General features: G+C 40.5%; 2 protein-coding genes and 1 long non-coding RNA gene across 3 annotated transcripts; 2 read left to right on the forward strand and 1 right to left on the reverse strand.

Annotated features, from left to right (window-relative positions):
* Positions 1-5,705: 5,705 nt before the first annotated feature.
* LOC134083453 (uncharacterized) lies at positions 5,706-7,324 on the forward strand. Its single transcript, XM_062539778.1, has 4 exons — positions 5,706-5,918; positions 6,023-6,151; positions 6,678-6,871; positions 7,117-7,324. Exons 1-4 carry the CDS (start codon positions 5,706-5,708, stop codon positions 7,322-7,324), a joined length of 744 nt encoding a protein of 247 aa, XP_062395762.1.
* A 448-nt stretch (positions 7,325-7,772) lies between these two features.
* On the reverse strand, positions 7,773-11,807 carry LOC134083176 (uncharacterized). Its single transcript, XM_062539358.1, has 6 exons — positions 11,642-11,807; positions 11,137-11,387; positions 10,510-10,700; positions 10,306-10,399; positions 8,752-8,948; positions 7,773-8,506 (listed from the first exon to the last, which is right to left on the reverse strand). Exons 1-6 carry the CDS (start codon positions 11,804-11,806, stop codon positions 8,313-8,315), a joined length of 1,092 nt encoding a protein of 363 aa, XP_062395342.1. The 5' UTR covers position 11,807; the 3' UTR covers positions 7,773-8,312.
* Positions 11,808-24,293: 12,486 nt separating this feature from the next.
* Positions 24,294-25,297, forward strand: LOC134083183 (uncharacterized). The gene is made up of 3 exons (XR_009939711.1): positions 24,294-24,397; positions 24,518-24,649; positions 24,879-25,297. It is a non-coding gene; the product is annotated as an uncharacterized LOC134083183 (long non-coding RNA).
* The last annotated feature ends 252 nt before the right edge of the window (positions 25,298-25,549 follow it).

The raw sequence follows: 25,549 nt of genomic DNA on the forward strand, positions 1-25,549 counted from the left end.
TCCATTTTTGGCACAATTGCTAAAACTCCATTCTTTGAACCCAATGATCAGTTGCCTGAACACATTTCTTGAATTGACCACTCTTTTGGCAAAACTATGAACAGTTTTCACCACCAGTAGCCTAAACAGGTTGCTGAATAGTGGGCTACAGGTTCATAATGGACAGAGGTGAGGCAATCAGTGAGGCATTCAGAGTACATTGTAGGCTGTAGACTGTAGTACTGAAATGCCTTTCTTTTCCAATGCTTTTTCCACTAGCACTAAATGCAATAGAGCTGTGTAGTATAAGGACACTGGATTTAATTTTTTAATTGTTGTGTGCATAGTTGCTGTCAATGTTCAAGACCAATTTTGAGCATGTTGCAGAGTAAATAATAACAAATGCACTAAAAACAAACATGAGCCATCTTCCCAATGTGGGTTATCAACCTTTACACAAAAGGCCAAGCCAGTGTATAATATCCGTCCTTCACATGACCATCATTTGCATGATACCAAAGTAGAAAAATTGTTGCAACACTATGCAAGACAAATATTTTCCCCTGTTCCAAGAGTTCATGTTTTTTGAAATTCCACCCACTAATTTCAGCCAACAGCAGACTGCGTTGATAAACATTAGGCTACTTTAAAGGGATCCACCCCAGAATCAGTTAAAAATCCAAACAATCAGGCAGCTGTAGATTGAAATCTACTATAAAGGTTGGTGTCAGTGTGAAGGAGGAACAAATTTTATTGTATGTGGAAACAAAATGGTCATCATGGAAGTACAAAACACAAAGAAACACATAAACATCCAAAACACAATGCACAAACTACTACAGTATCCAATTAGGCCTACTGTACTAAGATGGGCGGTCGCTTGTGCATGTTCAGTCTCCTACCTTAAAGACCAACTTTCAATTTGAAGACCCCTGTGATTGGATGTGTAGACAAATAGTGTATGAACTCGATTTCTGTGAAGAAATTAATCACATATGTACATTTTAAAAGTGTTTTAAAGAAATTGCCAGTAAAATAACCGGCCTGATCGAACGTGACGCGGGGACAGGTGAATCTTATCTCTTTGTAATGGAGTCTGATAGCGAAGAGCAGGTTACGGTCGACTCTTTCGACGGGCCATTGACCTATAACTATGAGCCGCCAAGACGAGAGAGGGGTCAGGTAGAGATTAGGGGAAGAGTGAATGGCCAGAGGAGGGAGATAGAGTTGTGGTGTGACGATAATCGGTGGAGAATTGGGCAAGTGTCTTGGTGAGTGACCACGGGCTAACGGCGGCTAACGTTGTCTTGTTTACGGTTACGGTTATGTTAGCAGACGCTTTTGTCCAAAACGAGATGCCTTGTTTATCTCATTGCAGTGTTTTTAATAAATCATATGTAGCAAATCCACTGTCTACTTTGTTTTTCAAGCATCCATAGATTGTCACCATCTAAGCCGCATGTGTAGTAAATGTTTCAGATTTTAAATGCTTAGCCTACTGTGGTGGTCGGCTAGTCTGGGGATAGGGATATCTCGAAATGTTGTTGCTAGCAGCTATCTGATTTTTAATCAGTTGCTGCTTTCAGACCTGCTAGGCTGCTCCTTAGTATTTCTGACGTAGTCTACATGTCATTTCTTACAAGGCCTTACAACAATTATTAGAGCTACACGGAGGAAAGGAGAGTGAGTTTATCTTAGCACATTTTGTTTAACAGGTGCTTGTGTGGTAGATGTGAGGCGATGGGTGCCTCTCATGCAGCGTTTATCATAGACAGTAAAAGCGTTTATACGTCCTCCCTCGCTCCTCGATGCCTCGATCCTCACTGACTGATCTACATAAAGAATGATGGGGGGGAAACAATGGGATAGTCTATCCAGTGTTAGTTATAGAGAATGGGAATGTGACGTCGCGGACATTTCGCGGTTGCGCCGCGGTGGCGTCTGGGATACATAAGTGAGGCCACTTGTACGCTGCTGCCAATGCTGTATCATTGTAAACATTGTAAAACATGGCTAACTCGCTGTTTCTAACACTGATTTTCACACATCATGGGACGAACCTGTTGTGTTGTTGGATGTAACGTCCGTGCCTACGATCGTCAGGTAAAAAAAATCAACAACGGAGTGTTTTTGTATTACTTTCAGGGTCTCACGTCCACTCTCCAGACGGTCTGTCATAGGGATCCATGTTACCGATCAAAGACATCTTTTCTATATAACGTTTCCTCGCGTCCGGCAGGAGCTTGTCTCTGTACGGTCCATTACTACTTCTACTACTAGTTTTTAGCATAGTAGCCTAAATGTTTACATCTAGTGTTACTGTTTTGGCTAGCCGATCTTTTTCGAAATACCATAGGTTTCTTGTTTATAATTCGCGCCGCGGCCTCACCTAATGGAGGAAAACGCCCCTTTTGTCCCAGAATGCATTGCGCCGCTGACTTCCGTTCCCGATCAGTGGGAACGCCCAAGGGGGCAGGCATATTCCCGGAAGTAGAAACACGAAATGAGCTGGTGATCAACACTCTGCTAACTCCCTTGGACGGCCATAGACTTTCAGATTTTTGCGATCCCATAACTTCATGTAACATGTGCCCTTTGTCTCCCTTATAGCTTCTGTGTATTCTATATAGGGTATCGAAGTCAAAATTAATTCACTGTTTCCCCGTATATTACGTTGGTTTCCCGTAAAGAAGTATTTTAGCATGTCGGTTGTAGGGAAGCTAACGTTCGACGTCACATTTCCCGTAATGTCTGGATCAGAAGCTCAGTGTTGGCTGTTAGGTCCGTGGATCTTCTGGCCAATCGATTTTCGTTTCAGAAATCAGAATGGGTAAACAAAAAATAAAGAATATTTCACTTTCTCAATTGACAATAGAAAAACGGAAAACGCAGATCGGTCGTTTTCTGTTTTCACCAGTATTTTTCACACATGGAATCACAGACAATAAAAATAAACCCCAAAATCCTGAAATGCATCTTGTAAATTCTGAAATCCATCTGTCAACTGGCTTCCTTGATGACGTTCCACGATTGATGACGTTTCTACGACAGATGTGGCACCTTGATTTGTCAACTTTCTGATATAAACTGGAGACGAACGAATACAAATATGCATGACATCTTTAAATGTCAAAATTGATTGTAGTAGGCTACGTGCACTGGATTATGAATATGCCACCAAAACATATTACTTAAATAAAATAATTATGATTCCATATCGAACCGCTATACCAAAGTTAAACAACCATGGTGCCAGCCACGCACCTGCTTACGCCACGAACCAACCAAGACCGGAACGTGAAGTGCATTTTACTTATACCATTAAAACATGTCAACTCATGTTATTATGATTGTAGCAAGTTAACATGACTGATCATGTTACAGTATCTGGCTACCGAGTTATCTTTGCCGTTGCCCAAGCCATTTAGTTGACCTTCTAAGTTGGTTATCATGGTTACGTTTTACAAACGTTAGGCAGTGGCCGTCTGTAACAGAAACATGAACGCCAGCTGAAATAAAAATGTGTTGTCTAATTGTGCATCCTTTTCTCCTAGACTAGACTATACTTTTAAGAATTCTGTTCATGAAACACTGCCATTGAAACGCATGGGCAGGAAAAGTGTCCATATTTTGCGCATTTACGCACAAGGATAGTAAAAACTCAATAATACACTTGTAGGATATTAACGATAATGTTGCTGACATGTAAACATGGCTTTGATAGATGTTTTAGAATAGGCTATAGTAGGCCTATGTCTCATGCTGTGCACTGGATTGTGTTGTGGCGTGACAGGTTATTGCTTGGAGGTTTACTTTATGCTATAGGCTAATCTGTGGGTTCAATCCTCGCCTATATCCGTTGCTTTTATATTTATATATTTTTAGATCTGCAATGCTTCCACAATGTGAGCTACAGACAGACTAGGTGGCCACAGACAGCCTGACGAGCAGGCAGTGTACATGATCGGTCATAACTTGCTACAATCATGATCACATACAGTTTAACTTCCTGTGTTGCGCCACCTACCCAGTCCATCACACCCAATGAAAAACAATAATGCTTAACAACAAAATCAGGGGCGTAGCGTGCGACGGTGCAACGCACCGGGGCCCCTGAGCTTCGCAGGGCCCTTTATAATTCGCAAATTGCCCAGCGCCTCCCAGCTATACGACAGAAAGTCATTTACTGTCATCAACGACGCCGGCTCTTCTGAATTGCCATGTAGAGTAGGCCTAATCTGATTGCTATTTAAGTGCTTCACTATCTTCTGCAACTTGGTCTCATGGCACCTATCCATTCCCCAATTCTTGTATTTTCTCCTACTTTTCATATCATTTTGATTTTACTAATGACATTTCAACGTTAGAATCAAAATTAATCAATAAAACTAATACCATTATTGATTATTTTATCGTCAATTTACAAGATGTTGTAACATGGCCTGCTGGGAAATCTGTTTGTCCAGTCATAACATCTTTACGTCATCTCTGATCATAGGCTGCTGCACATGCTAGCAAATGTAAATAGGTAGGCTACTACTCTTACTAAAGTCGTGGAAAGTCAGCAAATTAATAAAGACCTATCTGAGGAGTGCCATGGGTCAGGAGCGATTGAGTGGATTGGCCATACTCTCCATCGAAAATGACAGGGCGAGGAAATTGGATTTCACCACAATAGTTAACGAGTTTGCTGAGCAGAAGGCACGCAAAGTAGCCTACACTTCTGACGGGTGAGTGCAAGTGTTTTTGCTTATACGGCAACTGATCGGCGTACAGGTTAGTTAAATGGCCGCTGTGCCATAATGTATGTGTCTGTTCTTTGATGAGTTTGCAGAGAGAGGCGCGCTCAAACTCCAAAATATCTCCTTCTTCGGGTGCGAGTTAAATATCGTATTCCAATGTGCAAAAGAACCGCACTCATTAGTTAACTAATTATCTTATACTGTAGCACCATGCCTATAAAACAAAAACGTTTCGGCGTCAAGCCGTCCTGTATTCTTTGATGAGGCCATTGTTGTGCTGCAAGGGAACGTGGTGTGTTCAGTTGAATGAATTTGTATGCGTCCTGTTTTTGATCGTAGGCTGTGTGCAAGTTACGCAAATAGTAGCTGTCCATGTAATAATGACCGTGCGTGCGTTCTTTCCCTCTGTGGTCGGTCGGTGTGTGTCTTGAGATGGATTGTCGAGATAGCGTGGGGTGGGGGGGTGGGGGTCCAGCTCCAGACTTGCACCGGGGCCTTGGGCAACTACGCTACGCCACTGAACAAAATCACGGACCTTTTTTGTTGTCTGTAATTTAATTCCATGTATGGAAAATACTGATGAAAACAGAAAACGACTAGATCTGCGTTTTTCGTTTTTCTATTTTCTAATTAAAAAGTGAAATATTCTTTATTTTTTGTTTATCCATTCTCATTCATGAAACGATAAACAATTGGCCAGAAGATCCACGGTCCGTGTATATTTTGGTAATTGGATTTTCTGTTTTTGAATGGGAATTAAAAAACAAAAAACGACTGGTTTGTTTGATTTTCGTTTTAAAGCCCAAAACCAACAATTGAAAAACGCAGCATTTTTCTTTCATTTTCATTTTTTAATTACACTTTAAAAAATGAAATTCAAAGTCAACACAAACGGAAAAACGGACCAAAAACAAGCATTATTCATTATTCTCGCACCGGAAGTTGCCATTCAGACTGCAATAAAGCGCGAATAAAGCGATAATAATGTCTTTGGAGCCCTACTCAGAAATTATTCTAGAATTGGCTAAACAAGGCCTGTCATCGTCAGAAATCTCTGCGCGCCTTTCAGTGGAAAGTGGGGGCGGAAGAGGATTTTCAGCCCGGAATGTGCGAAAGTACTGTGCTGACAACTGCGTAAACTTGAGGGGGTTGCCCGACGAACATCTGGAGTTGGAGGTGGCAAAAGCCATAGCCGAGGTATGAAAACTGCACTCGTCTTCTTTGATGGGCCTATGTGTGTGCATGTGCAAAGCAATTTATTTCGATCGGAATGGTGAAAGCAGGCCATTTGTTGTTTCTAGACAGGACCAACATTTGGCAGAAGGATGATGAAGGGGTACCTCGCCGTGAAAGGGGTACATGCTGCAGAGACACGTATAGGATCAGTGCTTAGAACTATTCACCGACCTTACAATGAAGCAAGACGCCAGGTAGGCTATACAAATTCAAGATGTTTGAGGTAGCGGTGTGTCACTTAATCTACTGGCGTAGGCCTACTTCTGTGTTCCTAGGCTACTTTATAACCATCGCAATTACTAAGACATACACTTGTAGATGAAGCTGATGAGAAATCAATTCATGGATCAATGACTGTAGTGCGCATAGGATAGCCCTGAAGTGTAAGGTCATCCTGCCTCCCTCCAATGCGCAACCCCACGCTGCCACCCAGTGGCCATATTATACTGTTTATAGGCCTAACATCAGCATCCTTTCTCTGGGGTGGGCCAATGGCCCTAAAACTAAACATGGATCATCCTCTCTCAAGGTTATTCAACAGTAAAATAATTCATGGGCTAAAAAGAGTCCAAAGAGTCCAATTGGCCACATCCAGACTGAGCCTGTAAGTTAAAATAGCCAAGCATGAAACTGACTCAAGTAGCCTAAGGGTTGTAGGTGTAGCTGTGTCCGGATCTGTTAAAGCCTATGTTTTGTCACATTATTTTTGTCTTCTTCTAGGGTGCTCGCAACCTCAACCCCATACCATACCAAGCAGACTACATGGGACAGAAGATTCATCTGGACCAGAATGAAAAGTTGCAAATGTTTGGGGTTACACATGTTGTAGCCATTGACGGCTATAGCAAAAAGATTGTTGGTCACTCCACCATGGCCATAAAAAATAACCTTACCATCTATGAAGATGTTTTCAGGTAACATTGTGTAGTTTGTGCATATAACAGTATTCAATCATTTATATGAGCTGTAGTCCCCTATAACTGACAGGCTATACTGCCACTGGAAATAGTATCCCACAAAGGCGAATGTGACAATATGATGTCAGCGTAACAGTTAGCCTACTTTATAGCCGAATCATTTAAATTTTTAAAAGAATGATTTTGAATGGTTACATATGAAAAGCTTTGCTCAAATTAAAACCAACTTTTTCATCCAATAGGCCTGCAATACTAGCTAATGGGATGTGGGACCAGGTTCGCGTGGACCACGGGAAGGAGTTTTATTTGACGCTCTTCATTCAGGAGCTGCTGTCACCTCAACGCTACACTCAAGAGAGAAGACCTTACTTGCAAACTCCATCCACAAGGGTACAGTTCAGTATATTCTATAGTTGCTTCACCAACACACACTGTGGCTATCCCTGTTGAAATTATTTGTTAATATGTGTTATTGTTTATTTCAAAACAATAATTTGTTTTAGCAGCACACAGTCTTATTTTTCAGAATTGCAATGCTTTCCAACACTTTTACTGTAGAGAAGTCTGCAAAATGTAGTGTAAAATGTTTTTTTCCTCATATTCAGAATCACACAGTTGAACGAATCTGGCCAGAGATAAATAGCCGTGTCAACTACCCCCTGAAGAAAGCCCTTCTGCAGTTGGTGGACCAGGAATTGCTTGACATGGATGACAGTCTTGTCAAATACTGCGTGTCCTGCCTGACTGGTCAGCTGTGCCAGATTGGTGTTACAAGAGTGGTGGAGTCTTGGAATGCTCACCGTATTCCAGGTAAAATAACCAGTATTGCAAACATCAGAAGAATTAGAACAGAATTAAAAACAGACACACATACAGTACGTCTCAATGTCAACAGTATCTTTATTTTACAGGAAAAGGAACACCAAACGACTTGGCTGGCAGTGGGTGTCCCAAAAAAATCCCACAGGAGCTGTTGCCTCACTCAGCTGAAGCAGCAGAACTTTACAGACAGCAGCTTGGATCCACCCTAACACCACAATCTACCTTTGGAGTAGATCCATTTTTAACAGAAGAAGACAAACTAATGGCTGAGAACCAGTTTGCAGAACAATATTCTGACATTTCTGAACTGTTGTCTAGAGCAGTCAACAATGATTACACACCATACAAAGAGGCGCTTCTCTTTCTCATTACCACAACTCGGCGCAATGTGTAAACATTTGTGTTGGGATTTGTAAAAAATATAAGAATGTAAATGAGTGGAATTAGTGGCAGTGGGCGTATGAACTCTGACCCACGTAAAAAGAATAAAACAAAATAAAAACAACAAACACTCAGTACTCGGTAAACAAAATAAAATCAAAATAAAAACACTCTGTATCACTCGATACTCGGTAAACAAAATAAAAATACTTGTTTGCGAGTAAACAAATACATATTACTCCTCTTCAAAAAGAGACCTCAGGACAGACAGTGCCTCTGATAGGCCCTTAACTTCAAACATGCTGTCTCCTTCAACACTTCCCCTACATTTTGCACAGGTGTCGGAGTTCCTATGCCACTCCTCCACGCAAGTTTTGCAGCCAATGAGGGTTTGGCAACACTGCGTGAAGATTGGCTCTGTCATCAACTCTAAAACACAAAATGAGAAAGACTTGTCAATTAATGCATGTGTGTCTTCGGTTAAATGTTCTTGGTGTATTGGATGTGCATTATGTAACAACTTTGTTAATTATAAGAATATCTGTTACTGTACATCACAAAAATAAAGTGGCTGGCACACAGCAAACATTGGTTAGATACTATAAAACACAAGTGTTTATTTGTTAATGAAATTGTGGCACACACCATATAAAATAGATCCATTGGGTACTTACTCAAGCAAATAGCACAAGAGAACCCATGCTTAATGGCCTGTAGCTGTGATTGAGTCAGGGTCAGTCTTTTAACTGCAGCCAGATCGGTGAGCTCCCTGATTGCTGATGTAACATCCGGGAGACTCTGAGATGCAAGAACCAGCTCTTCAATTTTTTCTGTGACCTCGGCAATGCCTCCAACCTCTTCGTTTTTCCGGCTGTTTCACAGAGGATATAACACACACAAAAAATAGAGGTTAGATATGTACTTGATATGGTGAGCAGGATTGATGATGGCGGGGTAGAAGTGTAACCTTTGCAAAAAAAAGTATTTGATTTATAAAAAAGAGCAGCCATTTAGGAAGTGTATTTGGCAGGATTTCATACTTTAAAAGGTGTACTGTGTAAGATTGTGGCCAGAGTAGGTATTGCAACTATGCTGCTCATTTAAACTGTGCTGACTATTGCCAATTTTGATCTTTTCATAAATATTACTGAATAATAAACCAATATTTACTAGCATGACCAAAGGACAGCACGTCTTGCAATGTCTATTGTTGGAAATTCAAAATGGCAGATCATGGAGAAGATCCGCCTTTTCATGTATGTAAAACACAATTTTTCCAGTTACAAGGAATATTTAGAATTTAATGGTGGTGGTAAGTATTTGTTAAAAAGGTCACATTTGTGAATGGCCAGGATGAATTCTGGAAATTGACTACTAAAATGTTACATGGTGCACCCTTAAGGGGGACTTGGTTTATTAGTGGCAGACAGGGTATAAGGGAATGCAAACCCAATGTATGGTGTGGCCTATACAAAGATGGCAATGGCAAAATTGTCTGAAAAGAGAAGTAAAGATTAATCGGTAACACTTTACTTAAGCGCATTTGTAACAAATTATAACGCACATTATAATTACTTACAACGTATTATAACTACACTCATAATGCTTCATGATGCTTTATATTAACAGTTATGAATAACTATGAATCTAGCTTATAATGCTTTATAAATACAAGGGTGTCATGAGTGCTCATGACTGGCTATAAACTACAGGCTGCCTGATGGGGTTTATAGTAGGCCTACATTTTGAGTACCTATACCCCTCTATGCACAGACCTGGATGATAAACTGTCATAAGGGCTCATACGATGCTATAATGTTTCATGTGAGATCATAAGTCGTCAATGTGTGCTCTAAGTAAAGTGAAGTTCATATGGATGCATCTATAATGCACTGTATAATGCACATCTATAATGCATCATAATGTACTGTAAGCCCCATCAGGCCGCCTGTAGTTTATATCCAGTCATGAGCACTCATAATACCCTTGGATTTATAAAGTGTTATAAGCTAGATTCATGGTTATTCATTACTGTTAACATAAAGCATCATGAAACATCATCAGTGTAGTCGTAATGCGTTGTAAGTAATTATAATGTGCATTATAATTTGTTATAAATGCGCTCATAATGCGCAATAGATATGGGCTTCATAGAAAGTGTTACCGATTAATCTAACAGAAAAAATAAAGCAACAAAAAGGAGCACAGTTCAGTGTAAATGAGCCTACCTCATTCTCCTCCTCTTGGTGCCCTGCAGGTCTGTGAAGTCTTTTTCTGGGACAGCAAGAACTTTTCTGGCATTTTGTCTCCAATAAGGTGACCCTTGGAGTAGGAGTGGAGGCCAGGAGAAAACATTTCAGTTGAAGCGGATCACTCATTCATAATCAAAAGCACAAACTCAAAACAGAGAAGCATTTATGTATGTTACCCACCTGTTGTTCCCTCCGATTCCACAATAGCATTCCCCTGAGAATCCGTCAAAATCAAATTCTCTGGACTCCCAATGGCTTCCTTCACTTTGGCAGCGATCCCCTGAGGAGAGGCCTCAGCTTCCGAAAATCTCACCATGACCATCCGGCTCACACTGAGCTTGCCGCTAAGAGCCTCAGCGAGGTACACGGATCTGGATGAATTAAACAAGTACAAATGATAAGTAACAGACGGGCCAATGAAGACCCAGGGGAAACAGAGGGTTTAAATACACAGGGAGGGATAATCAAAACAGGTGAGAGACAGGTTTCAAAATTAAACACAAACCAAATTCCCACGGAATATGCCAGACCGCATGGCAAGATAGGGCATATCACACAAGACAGAAAATGGAAACATAAACAAACCAATGGTTTTGGAATGTAGGCCTATTGGTAGAAGAATTCAAGTGCTCAGTAGCCTACTTCAATACAATTACATGCCTACTTTCCACTAGGCCACTTATGTCAACAATAACAAGATAAGAGATATCTAGTCTACAAACCAAAGCATGGGTAATGGTGCTATGGCCTATTATAGGCTACAGTAAGCTTATCATTTCCGATTTCATAAGTGACTTAAAAAGTTACCTTTGAAACGTTTTGTTTGAGGCTCTGGGGAGAGCAGCGGCACCCAGCAGTGAGCCACTGGTCACTGTACTAGTCCTTGAGAAGGCAAAGCGTTGCCCCGTACTTGATCCTGGGGCGGCGACATCGTCCTCCCCGTGGACTTCATAATGCCCCCTTGGACACAGGTCCAGTGAGCTGAACATTCCTGACGAATCGCTGGCAAATATCGCCACATTGGCGTCGTCTGTAAGGTACAGACTGTCAACGGAGACCTAAAAACACAAAAGTCAAATAAAATTAGCCAACTAGGCATAATATTAGCGGCATCACACGTTTCAAAACCATTTATTCAATGTTATGAGGGTAGCGATCCAAACTAACTGGCCAAAACTTTTAATTATTTCTACTTGAGTTGAAAAAAGATCTACCATGACGAACACAGTAGGCTAGGCTAGAGGCTCTGATATTACTATCATTAGGCATATACTTATTCGTAGTATTGGTGGTATAGTGGGTGGTAGTTTACCTGAAAGATCCTGCTCAACTTGAGGACCGTCATGTCCTCTTCACGCAAGCTTACCCGCTTACTCTTCCTGAATAAATTGTATTGAACTTGATCCATATTTCTCCAACTCACTGCTGTAGTCGTCGATGCTATGCTAGTCCTCCTCTTCAGTCCCGGTTGGACCATGACATGTGCTCCTGTCTGACTTCCGACAAAAATCAAAAATGAATAATGCTTGTTTTTGGTCCGTTTTTCCGTTTGTGTTGACTTTGAATTTCATTTTTTAAAGTGTAATTAAAAAATAAAAATGAAAGAAAAATGCTGCGTTTTTCAATTGTTGGTTTTGGGCTTTAAAACGAAAATCAAACAAACCAGTCGTTTTTTGTTTTTTAATTCCCATTCAAAAACAGAAAATCCAATTACCAAAATATACACGGACCGATCCACGGACCCTGTTAGAGGGTCCGTGTACGTCGCCGCCATTCGATTTCCGTTCTGAGATGGGAAATCCAAAATCGGAAAACGACTCGTTCTCCGATTTTCGTTTTGAAATCAGAAAACGAAAAACGAGAAACGAACTGTTATCTGTTTCTTGTTTCAGCAGTACAGCTGTAGATGGGAATTCATTAATGGAAATAGGAAATAGGAACAGCCGCGCCGTTTTTTCATTACCGATTTTGCATTATAGCCTAACCCGGAAAAGAAGAGACGTCTTTTTGCTGCACCATCCATGTGCATAGACAGTACCAGGCAGCTAGCAGTAGCAAATTAATATGTTACGTGCAGCAGCCGTGTAGTGATAGTCAGAGGCTACTGTCCAAATTTCTTGAATTCCCCCTTGGGGATCAATAAAGTATCTATCTATCTATCTATCTATCTATCTATCTAAATATTTCACCCATTTACTGTCTATGATTACCCCCATAACTGTCGACGACTGAAAATAAAATGTGACGAACAAAAGCCTCGTCAGTGTGCAGGCACTAGCCCGTTAATCAAATGAATGCTCAACTTTATTTTGACGCCCGTGAAGCTCATGAAGCCACGCTCACGCCCGGAACGCTTTTGAAGCCGGTAACGCCGACCCTCCATAGAAAATGAATGATTTCCGGCGCTCTTGACGCTTTTGACGGTCTTGGTGTGAACGCACAGTAACGCTATTCCCTGAAGATGAGACACAGTAGAGTTGTGTTATGTTGGCCATTCATCTACAAATGTGTCAGAAAATGCAAATGACAGTTTGTAAGGGTAAAGCCAGTGCCGCAAGTTTTGGGCAAGGCCCATCTAGAGTGAAACTTTGAATTTAGTCAGACCTGTATAGAAGAATTAGGCCAGTCAATCTAGCGTTTGACCCATAACTAATTGCAATAGTAATCATTCCAAGTTTTTTGTGATCCCTAGGTATATCTAATTAACATATCAAAAATCTACCCGTTTATATTTAGTGGAACATACTTTTTTTCAATGTCAAAGGTAGCAATTTCCAATGCATTTTGCCATTGGGATTTACTACTGGTGAAACTTTCACAGTTGTTTACTCACATTAAGGCAAAGATTTTTTGTATTGCAAGTTTTCTGAAATGTGATGTTTAGATATGCAAATGAGACCAGTTTTACCTAAATATGCAATAATTTGCATATATTTCTAGAAAACTAAATCTGAACAATAGGTACAGTCAGCTTCAAAATAATTGCTGCATTTTGCTTCTATATTGGATACCAAAAGCCTATGCAAAGGGAATATTAGATATTACTTCATATCACCTCAGAAATGAAGAGATCAAGTCAAGTCAAAATCAATGCGTTTCAATGGAAGTACATTATAGAACAAATGATTTTCAATGATATGGTATGATGGAAGCATCTCAAGTCACATGCCAAGTCACATAAGGAAGATATTGACCTTTAGACAACATATCAAGTGAGTTGGCATGCACTGAGATGCTTCCATCATACCATATCATTGACAATCATTTGTTCTATAATGTACTTCCATTGAAACGCATTGATTTTGACTTGACTTGATTTCCTCATTTCTGAGGTGATATGAAGTGATATCAAATATTCCCTTTGAATAGGCTTTTGGTATCCAATATAGAAGCAAAATTCAGCAATTATTTTGAAGTTGACTGTACCTATTGTTCAGATTTAGTTTTCTAGAAATATATGCAAATTATTGCATATTTAAGTAAAACTGGTCTCATTTGCATATCTAAACATCACATTTCAGAAAACTTGCAATACAAAAAATCTTTGCCTTAATGTGAGTAAACAACTGTGAAAGTTTCAATTTGATATCTATAGTTTAAAATTTTCCCCATTTCACCTGTAGTAAATCTCAATGGCAAAATGCATTGGAAATTGCTACCTTTGACCTTGAATAAAAGTATGTTCCACTAAATATAAATGGGTAGATTTTTAATATGTGATGCAGGAGGGTTTAAGGATCAATAAAAAGTATGAACCATTACTATTGCAATTAGTTTAAGTTTTGGCCCTTTTTTGAGCTAGATTGACTGGCCTAAATAGCAATGATGACTATTATGGTACACTCATATCGAGATCAATGCATGACGGAAATAACTTTGTTTGGACTAACTGGATAATTAACCTGACCAGAAAGGTACGTCCTACGTTTAGCTGTTCGCTTTTAACTTGTTGGTATGTGGCTAACAGCAGTTGTTAATGTGATCATGTAAGGTGATAGGACACGGACCACGGTCATGATGATGCTTTGTTTTTAACGCTGATAACCGCTTGTATCCCGTGCTATAGGCTATTCGTTAAATGACTGCACGTTTTTTTTTTTTTTTAATTGTCATATACGGTCTCTGCTACTGCCGCTTAATTTTGAGCAGTAGGCCTACGATTTTAGATCTCCTGCTGCCTCCAGTAGGCTATGAAAGCTAGGACCGAACCGCTAAAAGTGTCCAGTGTGAACCTAAACGAGTGCGTAAAGCGCGCTGCATCTTGACAGGTGCAATGTGAGGCTGCAGTGCAAGACGGGGCTTTGATTGAAACATGGAAATAATTTCATAATGACCCAGACTTTCTGTCAACTCTTTCAAATCACAGTGTTTTTTTTCACTCGGTTAACTGTGGAAAACAAACGCACAACAGTGCAATTTAATTGGTGGAGTAGGCCCTGAGTGCCCCTATTCAGTGGCGGTTTTAGGTACGGGCGAACCGGGCGGTCGCCCGGGGCGGCATCATGTATGGGGCGGCACGAGCGCTTAACCCTATGAGCCCGACTGACGCAAAGTGCGTCAAATAACACTCATGGGGGCGCTCGTGGAGGATCTCGCCTGGGGAGTAATTCAGTCTAGAACCGCCACTGCCCCTATTTGTGGCTTGTTTGAACTAAACTAAGATGAAACTTACATTCAACTGGTGCAACTTGAAGTCTTGGAATAAATAGCCTAGCCTATAGCAACCGCTACCGCAAAAGACTAACGTTCAAGTTCATAGCCAGAAGACCTTCCGGTTAAAAAGGGAGATATTAATGCAAAATCGGTTATGAAAAAACGGCCCAGTAGGCCTAATCCTATTCCCTATTTTCATTCATAAACTCATAAAAGGAAATCAGATATTGGATTTAATTCCCATTTCCAGTTTTTACCACTGAAACAAGAAACGCATTACAGTTCGTTTCTCGTTTCTCGTTTTCTTATTTCAAAACGAAAATCGGAGAACGATCGTTTTCCGATATTTGATTTCCCATTTCAAAACGGAAATCGAATGGCGGCGACGTACACGGACCTTAGAGCTGTTGCTCAGTCCAGCCTGCACGAAAACCATGACGGAAAGTCATTCACAAGATCAGTGAAAAAGCGTATAGCCCACGGTAGCCTACTGTTTGATAGGGTAAAGCATTACCTATAGGCAAGACAACATAATATTAATATTAAAAACGAACGTTGGAAAAGAAGACTCAAACTTTTTTCTCCTCCATTAATGTTTTGAAGATGATCATGTGTGGTAGTTTTCAACATGAACACGACTTGATATCTTCTACTCTGCTTGATATGTAATGAATGTTCAACGTAATAAATACATACATAAATAAATGTTTAACTTTAATGACTGATCACTGTTTATTTATTACTAGAGCTTAATAAATAGTAATAAGTGATAACAAATTCAGTAGTGTGTTGCCTCCACTGCGGAAATACTGCACTTACCTTTAACCTCTTAATGCAGATGGAGATTCTTGCCAAATTTTGAACAAATTTTTAACGATTTGTTTTTATACAATAACAGCCATTATGCCAAGTTCCACGGGCAGCACAATGATCACTCAGGGCTTAAATTAAAGACACATGACATGGGCCAAGATATAGATTTACCTTCAGGATTTTATTTACTTCATGAAGTTTCTTTTTCACAACATCATATACAAAAAATAAAAGTTGCCTATTGTTTTTGAGGTTTACTGTCGTAGAGTTTACAGTATGTGCAGGTCATGCATTTCCTGATTCATCATGGTCTTGGGAGGTACTGCACAACGTTTGGAGCAGACATATAGATGTACAGTACCCTCCAGAATTATTGGCACCCTTGGTAAAAGTTGACTAAAAATAGGTATAAAAAATAATCTTTAGGTGATTTATTGTTCTCCCACAATGAAAACAATGAGGAAAAATATACCCTGCAAGGCAAGCAAATTTATTCTGAGAAAAAGGAAAATCTCATAAAGAAATAAATATTTTTAACAAAAACAGCTTGCTCACAATTATTGGCACCCCTGAAACATATTATGTACAACATTTAACAGGAGCATTTTCCTATGTAAATGCAACGTTTTAAAGTAAATCAGAGTGTCTGTGAACTTTCAGAAGTAGTTCATGACGTTCTTTTTCACTATGGTATGAAAATGAAGTCACTCAGAGGCTAAATCCTCTAGTCATTTTTCAACATTGGAGAGACAAGAGAATACACTAAATTGAAATAAAAAGAAATTGTGTTGACATTTGTAAGTAAGAGAATGTCTATGGAAACTAGGTATTTTGTTGAAAATGCCTATATTTCCAGTTAAAATGATGACTAAAAGGTTCTAATCATCTGGAAATGTGGCAAACATGCTTGGACAAAGACCCATGGCTATTTTGCTCCCACGCACAGTATGGAGGATGGTATGATAGGCAAAAAAATCCATAAGAACCACTGTTGAGAGTTACAGACAAAGCTATCATCTTGGGGTCACCAAGTCCCCCCCAAAAATCTTCAAAAGTGACCTCACTCCTAATAGATTATTTATTTAGCATGTCAGGTTAAAGCCAGTAGAGTCATTTAATGAACAATGTAAATGGCAGGTGTCACGACTACCTAGCTCACAGTAGCCATGACATAAAGGGAGACCACACCGTTTGTACCGTTAAATCAAAAATAATTTATTAAAGCATGAAGTTAAAGGCCTACGGTTAAAACATAATCTAAATCAAGACGTGTATCAAGTCAGTGGATGAGAAGTAAGAAAAGGTTAATCAAATGTGTTGTGCAGATCAGTAACATGTAGACTATGTGTAGTGCAAATAAGGCAAAAGGAATATAATGCTGCTGCCACCAGCAGGGTCCAGAACAGGACAGACCAGATCAGAGACCGAACAGCAAGTGAGAGATGTATTTGAATAGTCCCGCCAATCAGCTGTTGTCCAGCCCAGATGAGCTAGAAAACAGACAGCTCCCCCTTCAGACTCGGGGGAGAGAGACTGCCCAAAGTTACAGATGGTACGGGTTGAGAATGCTCCTTTCATTCCCGCACATCGGGACTCCCGAAGCATCGGGAAAACTGCAACCGCAAGGGGGCAACATAGACCGCCCGAGTTTTCGAATGTTTACAGCCTACCTCACAGCTCTCTCACTCGACGTAGCCTATAACTCAGTCAGTCCAGCAGAGATGCCAGAGCAACGTTTTGGTCAACGGAGAGGGAGAGAAATGCTCCGCATATCCGTCTCATTTAATCATTAAAATGAAAGTGATTGGCGAAATTAATCAAACGACGTTTCAATAAACCATTGTTGAAATGAATGAAAATGGTTTTAGAAACCTATAGGCCTATCAGAAGGACTATTTCCTTCAATTCAACCTGAAATAGGCTACTCGAAAGGCAACCTTAGATTAATTCATGAATTCATTACGGTTACAAGACCGCATTTCCGTGAATAGGCTATTATTGTCAACGTCAAGGCGAAGACGAAAGAGATGGACAAGATGGACATTTTGGCAACATTTACATGCTAGGAATACTTAGAAATGTGTAAGCTATTTTAAAACGGAGGCTTGTTCATTTTAACCGGCGACGTTTCAAGTACATTTCCCGAATAAAGCCTATTGAAGTTCACATCCAGCTGTGGCGCAAGTGGTTGATGCATAGGTATCGTATGCCAGCGATCGGGGTTCGAAACTTAGTCGAAGAACCTCTCCGGAACCCATCAAAAGTAAATGCATCGATTTATTAAAAGAAACGAAAGACTTCCTGTTTTGAGATTCTTTTTATGTTTGCGATGTCTGCTGAAAAGAAAAGTTAATATGTTAATTCGTGGTTCAGCGCGCACTCACACACATTTTTACATTGACATAGTGTCGGGCTCAAGTGTCGTGTCGTCCTAAGTGCCGCATATAGGCTATAATGTAGTGACCTGGTTAGACGAGTGTGGGGGAGGGGGAATGATCGCACAAGACAATAATGCTCTTCATGAAATGGATCTCACAGGCGGCTGTCTGTTTTTAAATGTAGCCTACTACACCACTTGCGAAATCGGACGTGGCACATAGCCTAATTATTAGGCTACTGGATAGCAAATCCATAGACTTTGTTCATCCTATATCCTTAAAATGAAAGTGATGACTGGCAAAATTAATCAAACGACGTTTCAATAAACCATTGTTGAAATGAATGAAAATGGTTTTAGAAACCTATAGGCCTATCAGAAGGAAATAGACTTCAATTCAACCTGAAATAGGCTACTCGAAAGGCAACCTTAGATTAATTCATGAATTCATTAGGCTACGGTTACAAGACCGCATTTCCGTGAATAGGCTATTATTGTCAACGTCAAGGCGAAGACGAAAGAGATGGACAAGATGGACATTTTGGCAACATTTACATGCTAGGAATACTTAGAAATGTGTAGGCCTAAGCTATTTTAAAACGGAGGCTTGTTCATTTTAACCGGCGACGTTCAAGTAGGCTACGGCGACGTTCAAGTACATATGCCGAATAAAGCCTCTCGAAATTCACATCCAGTTGTGGCGCATGTGGTTGAAGCATAGGTATCGTACGCCAGCGACCGGGGTTCGAAACCCAGTCGAAGAGCCTCTCCGGAACCCGTCAAAACAAAAGGAATCGATTTATTAAAAGAAATGAAAGATTTCCTGTTTTGAGATTCTTTTTATGTTTGCGATGTCTGCTGAAAAGAAAAGTTAATATGTTAATTCGTGGTTCAGCGCGCACTCACACACATTTTTACATTGACATAGTGTCGGGCTCAAGTGTCGTCCTCAGTGCCGCATAGGCTATAGGCTATAATGTAGTGAACTGGTTAGACGAGTGTGGGGGAGGGGGAATGATCGCACAAGACAATAATGCTCTTCATGAAATGGATCTCACACACTGTTAAATATTACTGTGATTTCACAATACCTTACGGTATTATTTCACAGTAAATTACTGTACTCAAATATTTACTGTAAAATCACAGTAGCTCTATCACATTACAGCACCTTGTTGTGAAATTTGAATTGCACTTGAACCGCACAGCATTATGGGGCGATTTCTAACGTTCACCCCTCCCTCCCGCACCTAGCCTGATTACCATCGACTTTCAAAGGCTCTGCGAGACTTTAGTCTGACCAACAGCCTGTGCTAACACGGTTTCTTGCCAGCGCTGGTTGACCCGCCTCCTTTAAGTGCCTCGGTTTGCTACTGGTAGATGTCAGAAAGCGGATTGCCGAGTTTAAACCAATAACAACACTCTTTCCGCTGCCTTGAACACGCCTCTACCCAGAGCCGTTGGAGCTGCTCAAAGTTGATTGGTTCTCGACCAAAGGGGGCAGTTCCGCAGATTTCGGGAACTCAGAAATCCTTCTCAATGAGCAGTTGACCAGACCAGCAGCAAAAGCCTGAAGGCGTTGCGTCACTGGGAGGGCGTGCCAGGCTATCCCGCACCCACCCTCAACTGAATTTTCAACTCAGCCGTCCACCAGTGACTTCAATCATCACTTTTCTGCATGTGTAAGCTGTACAAACTCTGCCATCATATCCAAGGTAAGAAGTACAGTGCTTTTGTATGTTATTTAGAAACGGGAATTTAATTTTAAAAAATATATTGGTGTTATACTGTAATGTTTACCAAAACCTGTTGTGTTAGAAGTGGCTGGCTAGCCATTAGCTAGCGAGCTAAGAATCGCTAACATTTGCAGAGTTAGCTTTTTCAATAGAGAGCCGAAGTCCCGCCCTTCTACTTCCGGTCTATGGGACCTATTTCACGATTTTTTATGCATGGGAGTCAATGGGGAGATAACAATTATTTTTTGGTCCCGTTCGAGTTGGACCGTGCATTTCACATATGATGTGTGGGAATTTAAAAGACAATTTTTCACATTAATAAAGTTCTGTTTTTCGTTAGACTTTAAAAGTTATGTAAGTTTTGTGCGAATCCGTTCAGTGGACTACATCTGTCGTCTCAAGCGATGCACGTCACCAACTAGTAAACGAGAGGCTGGCTAGTTAGCTAGCTATTATGCTAGTTAACGGTTACATCTTGCTGCCAGCTAAGTCACTTAACAGTAGTGTTTGTACAGTCTATGAATGAAATACAACTTATCTGATGTGTTTAATCCTCTGACTCATGATATTTTCATCGGCGAGGGGGAAGCTCAAATAAGACCTGTTGCTGGCGCCCGTGACTGTGAATTGGTCTAACGTCACTAACGCGACTGATGTGTTTGTAGTCGTTGGAAACACGATCTTTCACAATGTTGTAATTCACTAGTTACAACATACTTTTCAAATGTCTTTACATGAAAAATTGTCATTAAAATTGACAAACATCATATGGGTAATTCAAGGCACAAGACAATCGGGACCAGAAAATAATTTATATTTCTCCATTGACTGCCATAAAAAAAAAATCCAAGGATAGGTCCCATGGAGGCAAACGGAAGGGGCGGGACTTCGGCTCTCTATAGCTAACTTCACGATTATGTGCAATATCTGGAATGGTAGTTAATATCATATCCAACAATACGTCTGTGTAAGATGTCGTTGTGAATGTAGTTTTAGTTTGAATGAAATATCAGGCGCAAGTAACGTTTACGTTAGCTATCTTTAAAGTGGCTGATTGTAGCCATGCAGGCTAACATTAAGTTAACATTGCAGACACAGATGAGAGTTGTTAACGTTACTTTCCTAACTAACGTGACTTTTAAGAATTGTCATGGGACATAGGCTTAGGTAGATAACTTAATTTAAATTTGATATACAGTAGTGCCGATACAAAGGAAAAGAGGACCAGTAAAACTAATGAATGTAGTAATTTATCTCCCACCTTAACCTTAACTAAACTGCAGTTTAGTATGGCCATTGTCATTAACAGACGTGTCAAGTATGTGAATGGGGGTATGATGCACTTTAGGTTGTGAAGGGTAGTGTTTGGCTTCATGTTCTTCATTTCATAGCCCTTATGTATCCCTTGTTTGATATACCTAATCTGCGCCGAACTATGTGTTTATTTAAAATGCATATGAGTGTAGTAGTGCTTCAGTGATGATCTTTTTATCTTCTGTGTGTTTTGCAACTTATTAATCTTAGTCTCCCTCTGTTCCCTCTGTTTACAGACATTGCATCGTGAGGACTGGTGCCCTGGGAACACTGAGCGCATTCTCGAAAATTCCAAATTTGTGCCACTTCCATACGAAGACAGCCCAGAATAATGTAGGTCCGGCCCTGCACACATTCACATACAAAAAATGTACAGAATTACATATAGCATTATGATGTGTGCATTTATTTGTACGTTTATCCCCTCTCTTCCTTGTCTGTTTGTTGTTATGATTGTGTAGTGGGCTCCATCAACCATCCCGGGTAAAGTCGGTCTGTCCTGATTGCACTACTTGCTAATTGATGACGTCTAGAAGCCATAGCTGCTTCCCTCAACGTGGCGTAAGTGTTAATGTGTTTTGAATGTATTTATTGGTACCATTGTGAGTGCTCTACTGTGAATGAATGCAGCTACTTAAAATACTATACTCTTGAAATATCCATGTTTACCATTGTGTTGGTGGTAATGTAAAGTGTTGTGAATATCTGCCAAACTGATCATATTCATTATTGGGGGCCAAGCAGCGAAGCTGCGAGGACCCCATTGTGTTTCTATGTTTTCTTATTATTATTGGGGGCCAAGCAGCGAAGCTGCGAAGGCACCCATTGTGTTTCTATGTTTTCTTACTATTATTATTATTATAAACTATTATACCTCTGCCATTGGAGTCAATGGCAGCCCATAGAACCGACTGGTGAAAAGTTGTGAAATTTGGCACACTGATTGGGGACAGTCCAATAATTAATTTCACTAAGTTTCATGTCGGCACCTCATATGCTCTAGCGCCACCAACAGGTCAAAGTTGGACATGCGTTCACGCACGTAACTTTTGAACCCTTTGGCCAATTTTAAAAAACCAGGTATTTTTGGAATCCTTGGACCAGCCCGAGTTCAACGCACCCTGTGACGTCATTTTCCGCCATGATGGATTTTCCGCCATTTTGGATTTCATCAAAAACACTTAAAAGATTATATCGGTCACAACTTTTGTCCGATCGACATCAAACTTGACACAGAGTATCCTCAGACCATGCCTTATTCAGGTCGTGCTTTGTTTCTTCGGAACTTTAACCGTTGGCCCGTAACAGCCAATCGAAATTCGCGGCGAAGCCGCCAAACAGGAAGTGGGCTCATATTTCAGCAACCCCTGCACGCATCAAAACCAAACTTAGTACATGGACTCAGGACCCCATCAGAAGGAGGCTCAACAACTTTGGTGACCTTTGACCTCTAGGGGGCGCTGCAATTAGCAAAAAGGCATTTTGGCCTGTAGCTGTTGATGTGTTTGGAATTAAAACTTGCTACTGGTGCCTGGTTATACTGTGGGAGGTCCTTAGGCTGACCCAGCTCAATTTGTGACATCAACATATTTGATTTGGCCGCCATATTGGATTTAATCAAAACCACTTAAACATTTCCACAGGTTGCAAAATGTATACGATCTTCACGAAACTTCACACAGATGTTCTTCAGCCAGAGTCTTAACAAGGCCTTGTTTTTCGGAATGATATCTTAAACCGTTCTCCCGCAATAGCCAATCGAAAATAGCGGCGAAGCCGCCAAACAGGAAGTGAGCTCACATCTCGGCCAATCTTGGGTTGTTTGACATCAAAATTCTTGTGACTGCTTAAAACTCTATACCTGACGTAACAGCATTGAGTTACCATGGCAACTCTGGCCTTTTTGTCCTGCCTGCTTGGCCCCCACATTGCTGCTTGCAGCTATATTTATAAACTATTATTATTCCTCTGCCATTGAAGTCAATGGCAGCCCATAGAACCAACTGGTGAAAAGTTGTGAAATTTAGCACACTGATTGGGGACAGTCCAATGATTAATATCCCCAAGTTTCATGTCGGCACCTCATATGCTCTAGCGCCACCAACAGGTCAAAGTTGGACATGCGTTCATGCACGTAACTTTTGAACCCTTGGGCCAATTTTCAAATATCAGGTATCTTTGGAATCCTTGGACCAGCCCGAGTTCAACGCACCCTGTGACGTCATTTTCCGCCATGATGGATTTTCCGCCATTTTGGATTTCATCAAAAACACTTAAAAGATTATATCGGTCACAACTTTTGTCCGATCAACACCAAACTTGACACAGAGCATCCTCAGACTATGACCTATTTAGGTCGTGCTTTTTGTCTTCGGAACTTTTACCGTTGGCCCATAACAGCCAATCGAATCTCGCGGCGAAGCCGCTAAACAGGAAGTGGGCTGATATTTCAGCAACCCTTGCACGCATCAGAACCAAACTTTGTACATTGACTCAGGACCCCATCAGGAGGAGGCTCAAGAAATGTGGTGACCTTTGACCTCTAGAGGGCGCTGTAATTAGCAAAAAGGCATTTTGGCCTGTAGCTGTTGATGTGTTTGGAATTTAAACTTGCTACTGGTGTCTGGTTATACTGTTGGAGGTCCTTAGGCTGACCCAGCTCAATTTGTGACATCATCATATTTGATTCGGCCGCCATATTGGATTTAATCAAAATCCCTTAAACATTTCCACAGGTCACAAAATTGATCTGATCTGCACAAAACTTCACACGGATGATCTTCAGCCCGAGTGTAACATAGGACTTGATTTTCGGAAGGATATCTTAAACCGTTCACCCGCAACAGCAAATCGAAATTGACGGCGAAGCCGCCGAACAGGAAGTGAGCTCGCTTCTCGGCCAATCTTGGGTTGTTTGACATCAAAATTCTTGTGACTGCTTAAAGCTACATACCTGAAGCAACAGCATTGAGTTACCATGACAACTCTGGCCTTCTGACTTGCCTGCTTGGCCCCCACATTGCTGCTTGCAGCTATATTTTCAAGTGTATTGTATAGAATGCATACTTATGTTAAATCCTATCTTTTATTGACAGAGCCCTCACAAATAAACTGATACCAGGAATTAACATACAGTAGATGGTGATGGTGGTGGTGGCAAGGGTGCCTTCACAAGGTAATTATAATATCTGTTTGTACATTTCATTGACTTGTCTTACTTATTTTTTAATGCTTAATTTTTTTAATCTTGCTCAACAATGACAAGGTGTATGACAATTGCTGTTTTATTTTTTAGGTGCCATGTCACAATCTCAGTGTGGAGCCAAAGGCTGCTATTGCAAGTCAGATGGGGGACGATCGATGTAAGGCATCAGAAAGGTGGTGTACGTACAAAGGCTGGAGCTGCTGGAGACAGTGTTGCACTTAGGTATGATATCACACAGATATACTATTGCTCAGAACTGTGGGGTCACTTTGAAATATCCTTCCTATCAAAAGAAAAGCACCCGACATCTGCATTACTTATACTGTAACTATTGCATCTGACTTATAGGTTGCTAATGTGGGTATTTTTTTTATTTGTCACAAAAGATTACTAGTTTGAGTAGTTTGTATTAGTTATATTCATGGACAGGGCCTATTGTACTCTTTTACAGATACTTGATTTACTGCCGAAGGTACCATCAGAGCACCACCCTACCCCTGCAGGACCAGAAGAGGACGGACAGGGGGCCAACATTTTTTAACACTCTGACCATGGACTATTTAAACCATTGAGGTAACGCAGACGTCTGATCCCACTTGGCTAAAACAGAAGACTGAGGAGGAGTTTCTTTCCTCATGCCATTCGCATCCTGAGCACACATACTACATTACATGGACTTGCCATACTGCACTTACACACTGCACTATTTACCCCCTGACTCATTCCGTGTCAAATCAGACAAGGTTATGCTGCACCGTCTCAGGCCTGTACAATATTTTTTTGTTCAATCCTATGTCTTCATATTATAATGTTTGTATGGCCTGCTCAATGATTTTCATTGAAAAGTGTTCATTAAAAGTTCAAATGGTATTTTCTTTGTTGTTGCTTTTATTGACCAGATCCAAAACATGTTGGTATAGGTCAGGTAAATCACTAATCAAATGTTCAAATGTACAATATCTTTCACTAATTCACAGCAAATTGCTGGCTACTGAGTTGCATTACTTTTACAGTAAAAATGAAAATATACAGTATGGTATTGTGATTATACACAACATGATACTGTAAATTTACTCCAAATTGCTGGCTACTAAATTGCATGACTTTTACAGTAAAAATTAA

The sequence above is a fragment of the Sardina pilchardus genome, chromosome 6 (genome assembly GCF_963854185.1).
Source record: "Sardina pilchardus chromosome 6, fSarPil1.1, whole genome shotgun sequence".
Taxonomy (NCBI): domain Eukaryota; kingdom Metazoa; phylum Chordata; class Actinopteri; order Clupeiformes; family Clupeidae; genus Sardina; species Sardina pilchardus.

Excerpts from the sequence above, each read along its gene's own strand:
- LOC134083453 (XM_062539778.1), top strand. The coding sequence starts at position 5,706 with ATGTCTTTGGAGCCCTACTCAGAAATTATTCTAGAATTGGCTAAACAA. Across the intron at positions 5,919-6,022 it reads TGGCAAAAGCCATAGCCGAG|ACAGGACCAACATTTGGCAG; the intron begins GTATGAAAACTG and ends TGTTGTTTCTAG. Across the intron at positions 6,152-6,677 it reads ACAATGAAGCAAGACGCCAG|GGTGCTCGCAACCTCAACCC; the intron begins GTAGGCTATACA and ends GTCTTCTTCTAG.
- LOC134083176 (XM_062539358.1), bottom strand. The coding sequence starts at position 11,806 with ATGGTCCAACCGGGACTGAAGAGGAGGACTAGCATAGCATCGACGACT. Across the intron at positions 11,388-11,641 it reads AGTTGAGCAGGATCTTTCAG|GTCTCCGTTGACAGTCTGTA; the intron begins GTAAACTACCAC and ends TTGTGTTTTTAG. Across the intron at positions 10,701-11,136 it reads TCAAACAAAACGTTTCAAAG|ATCCGTGTACCTCGCTGAGG; the intron begins GTAACTTTTTAA and ends TAATTCATCCAG.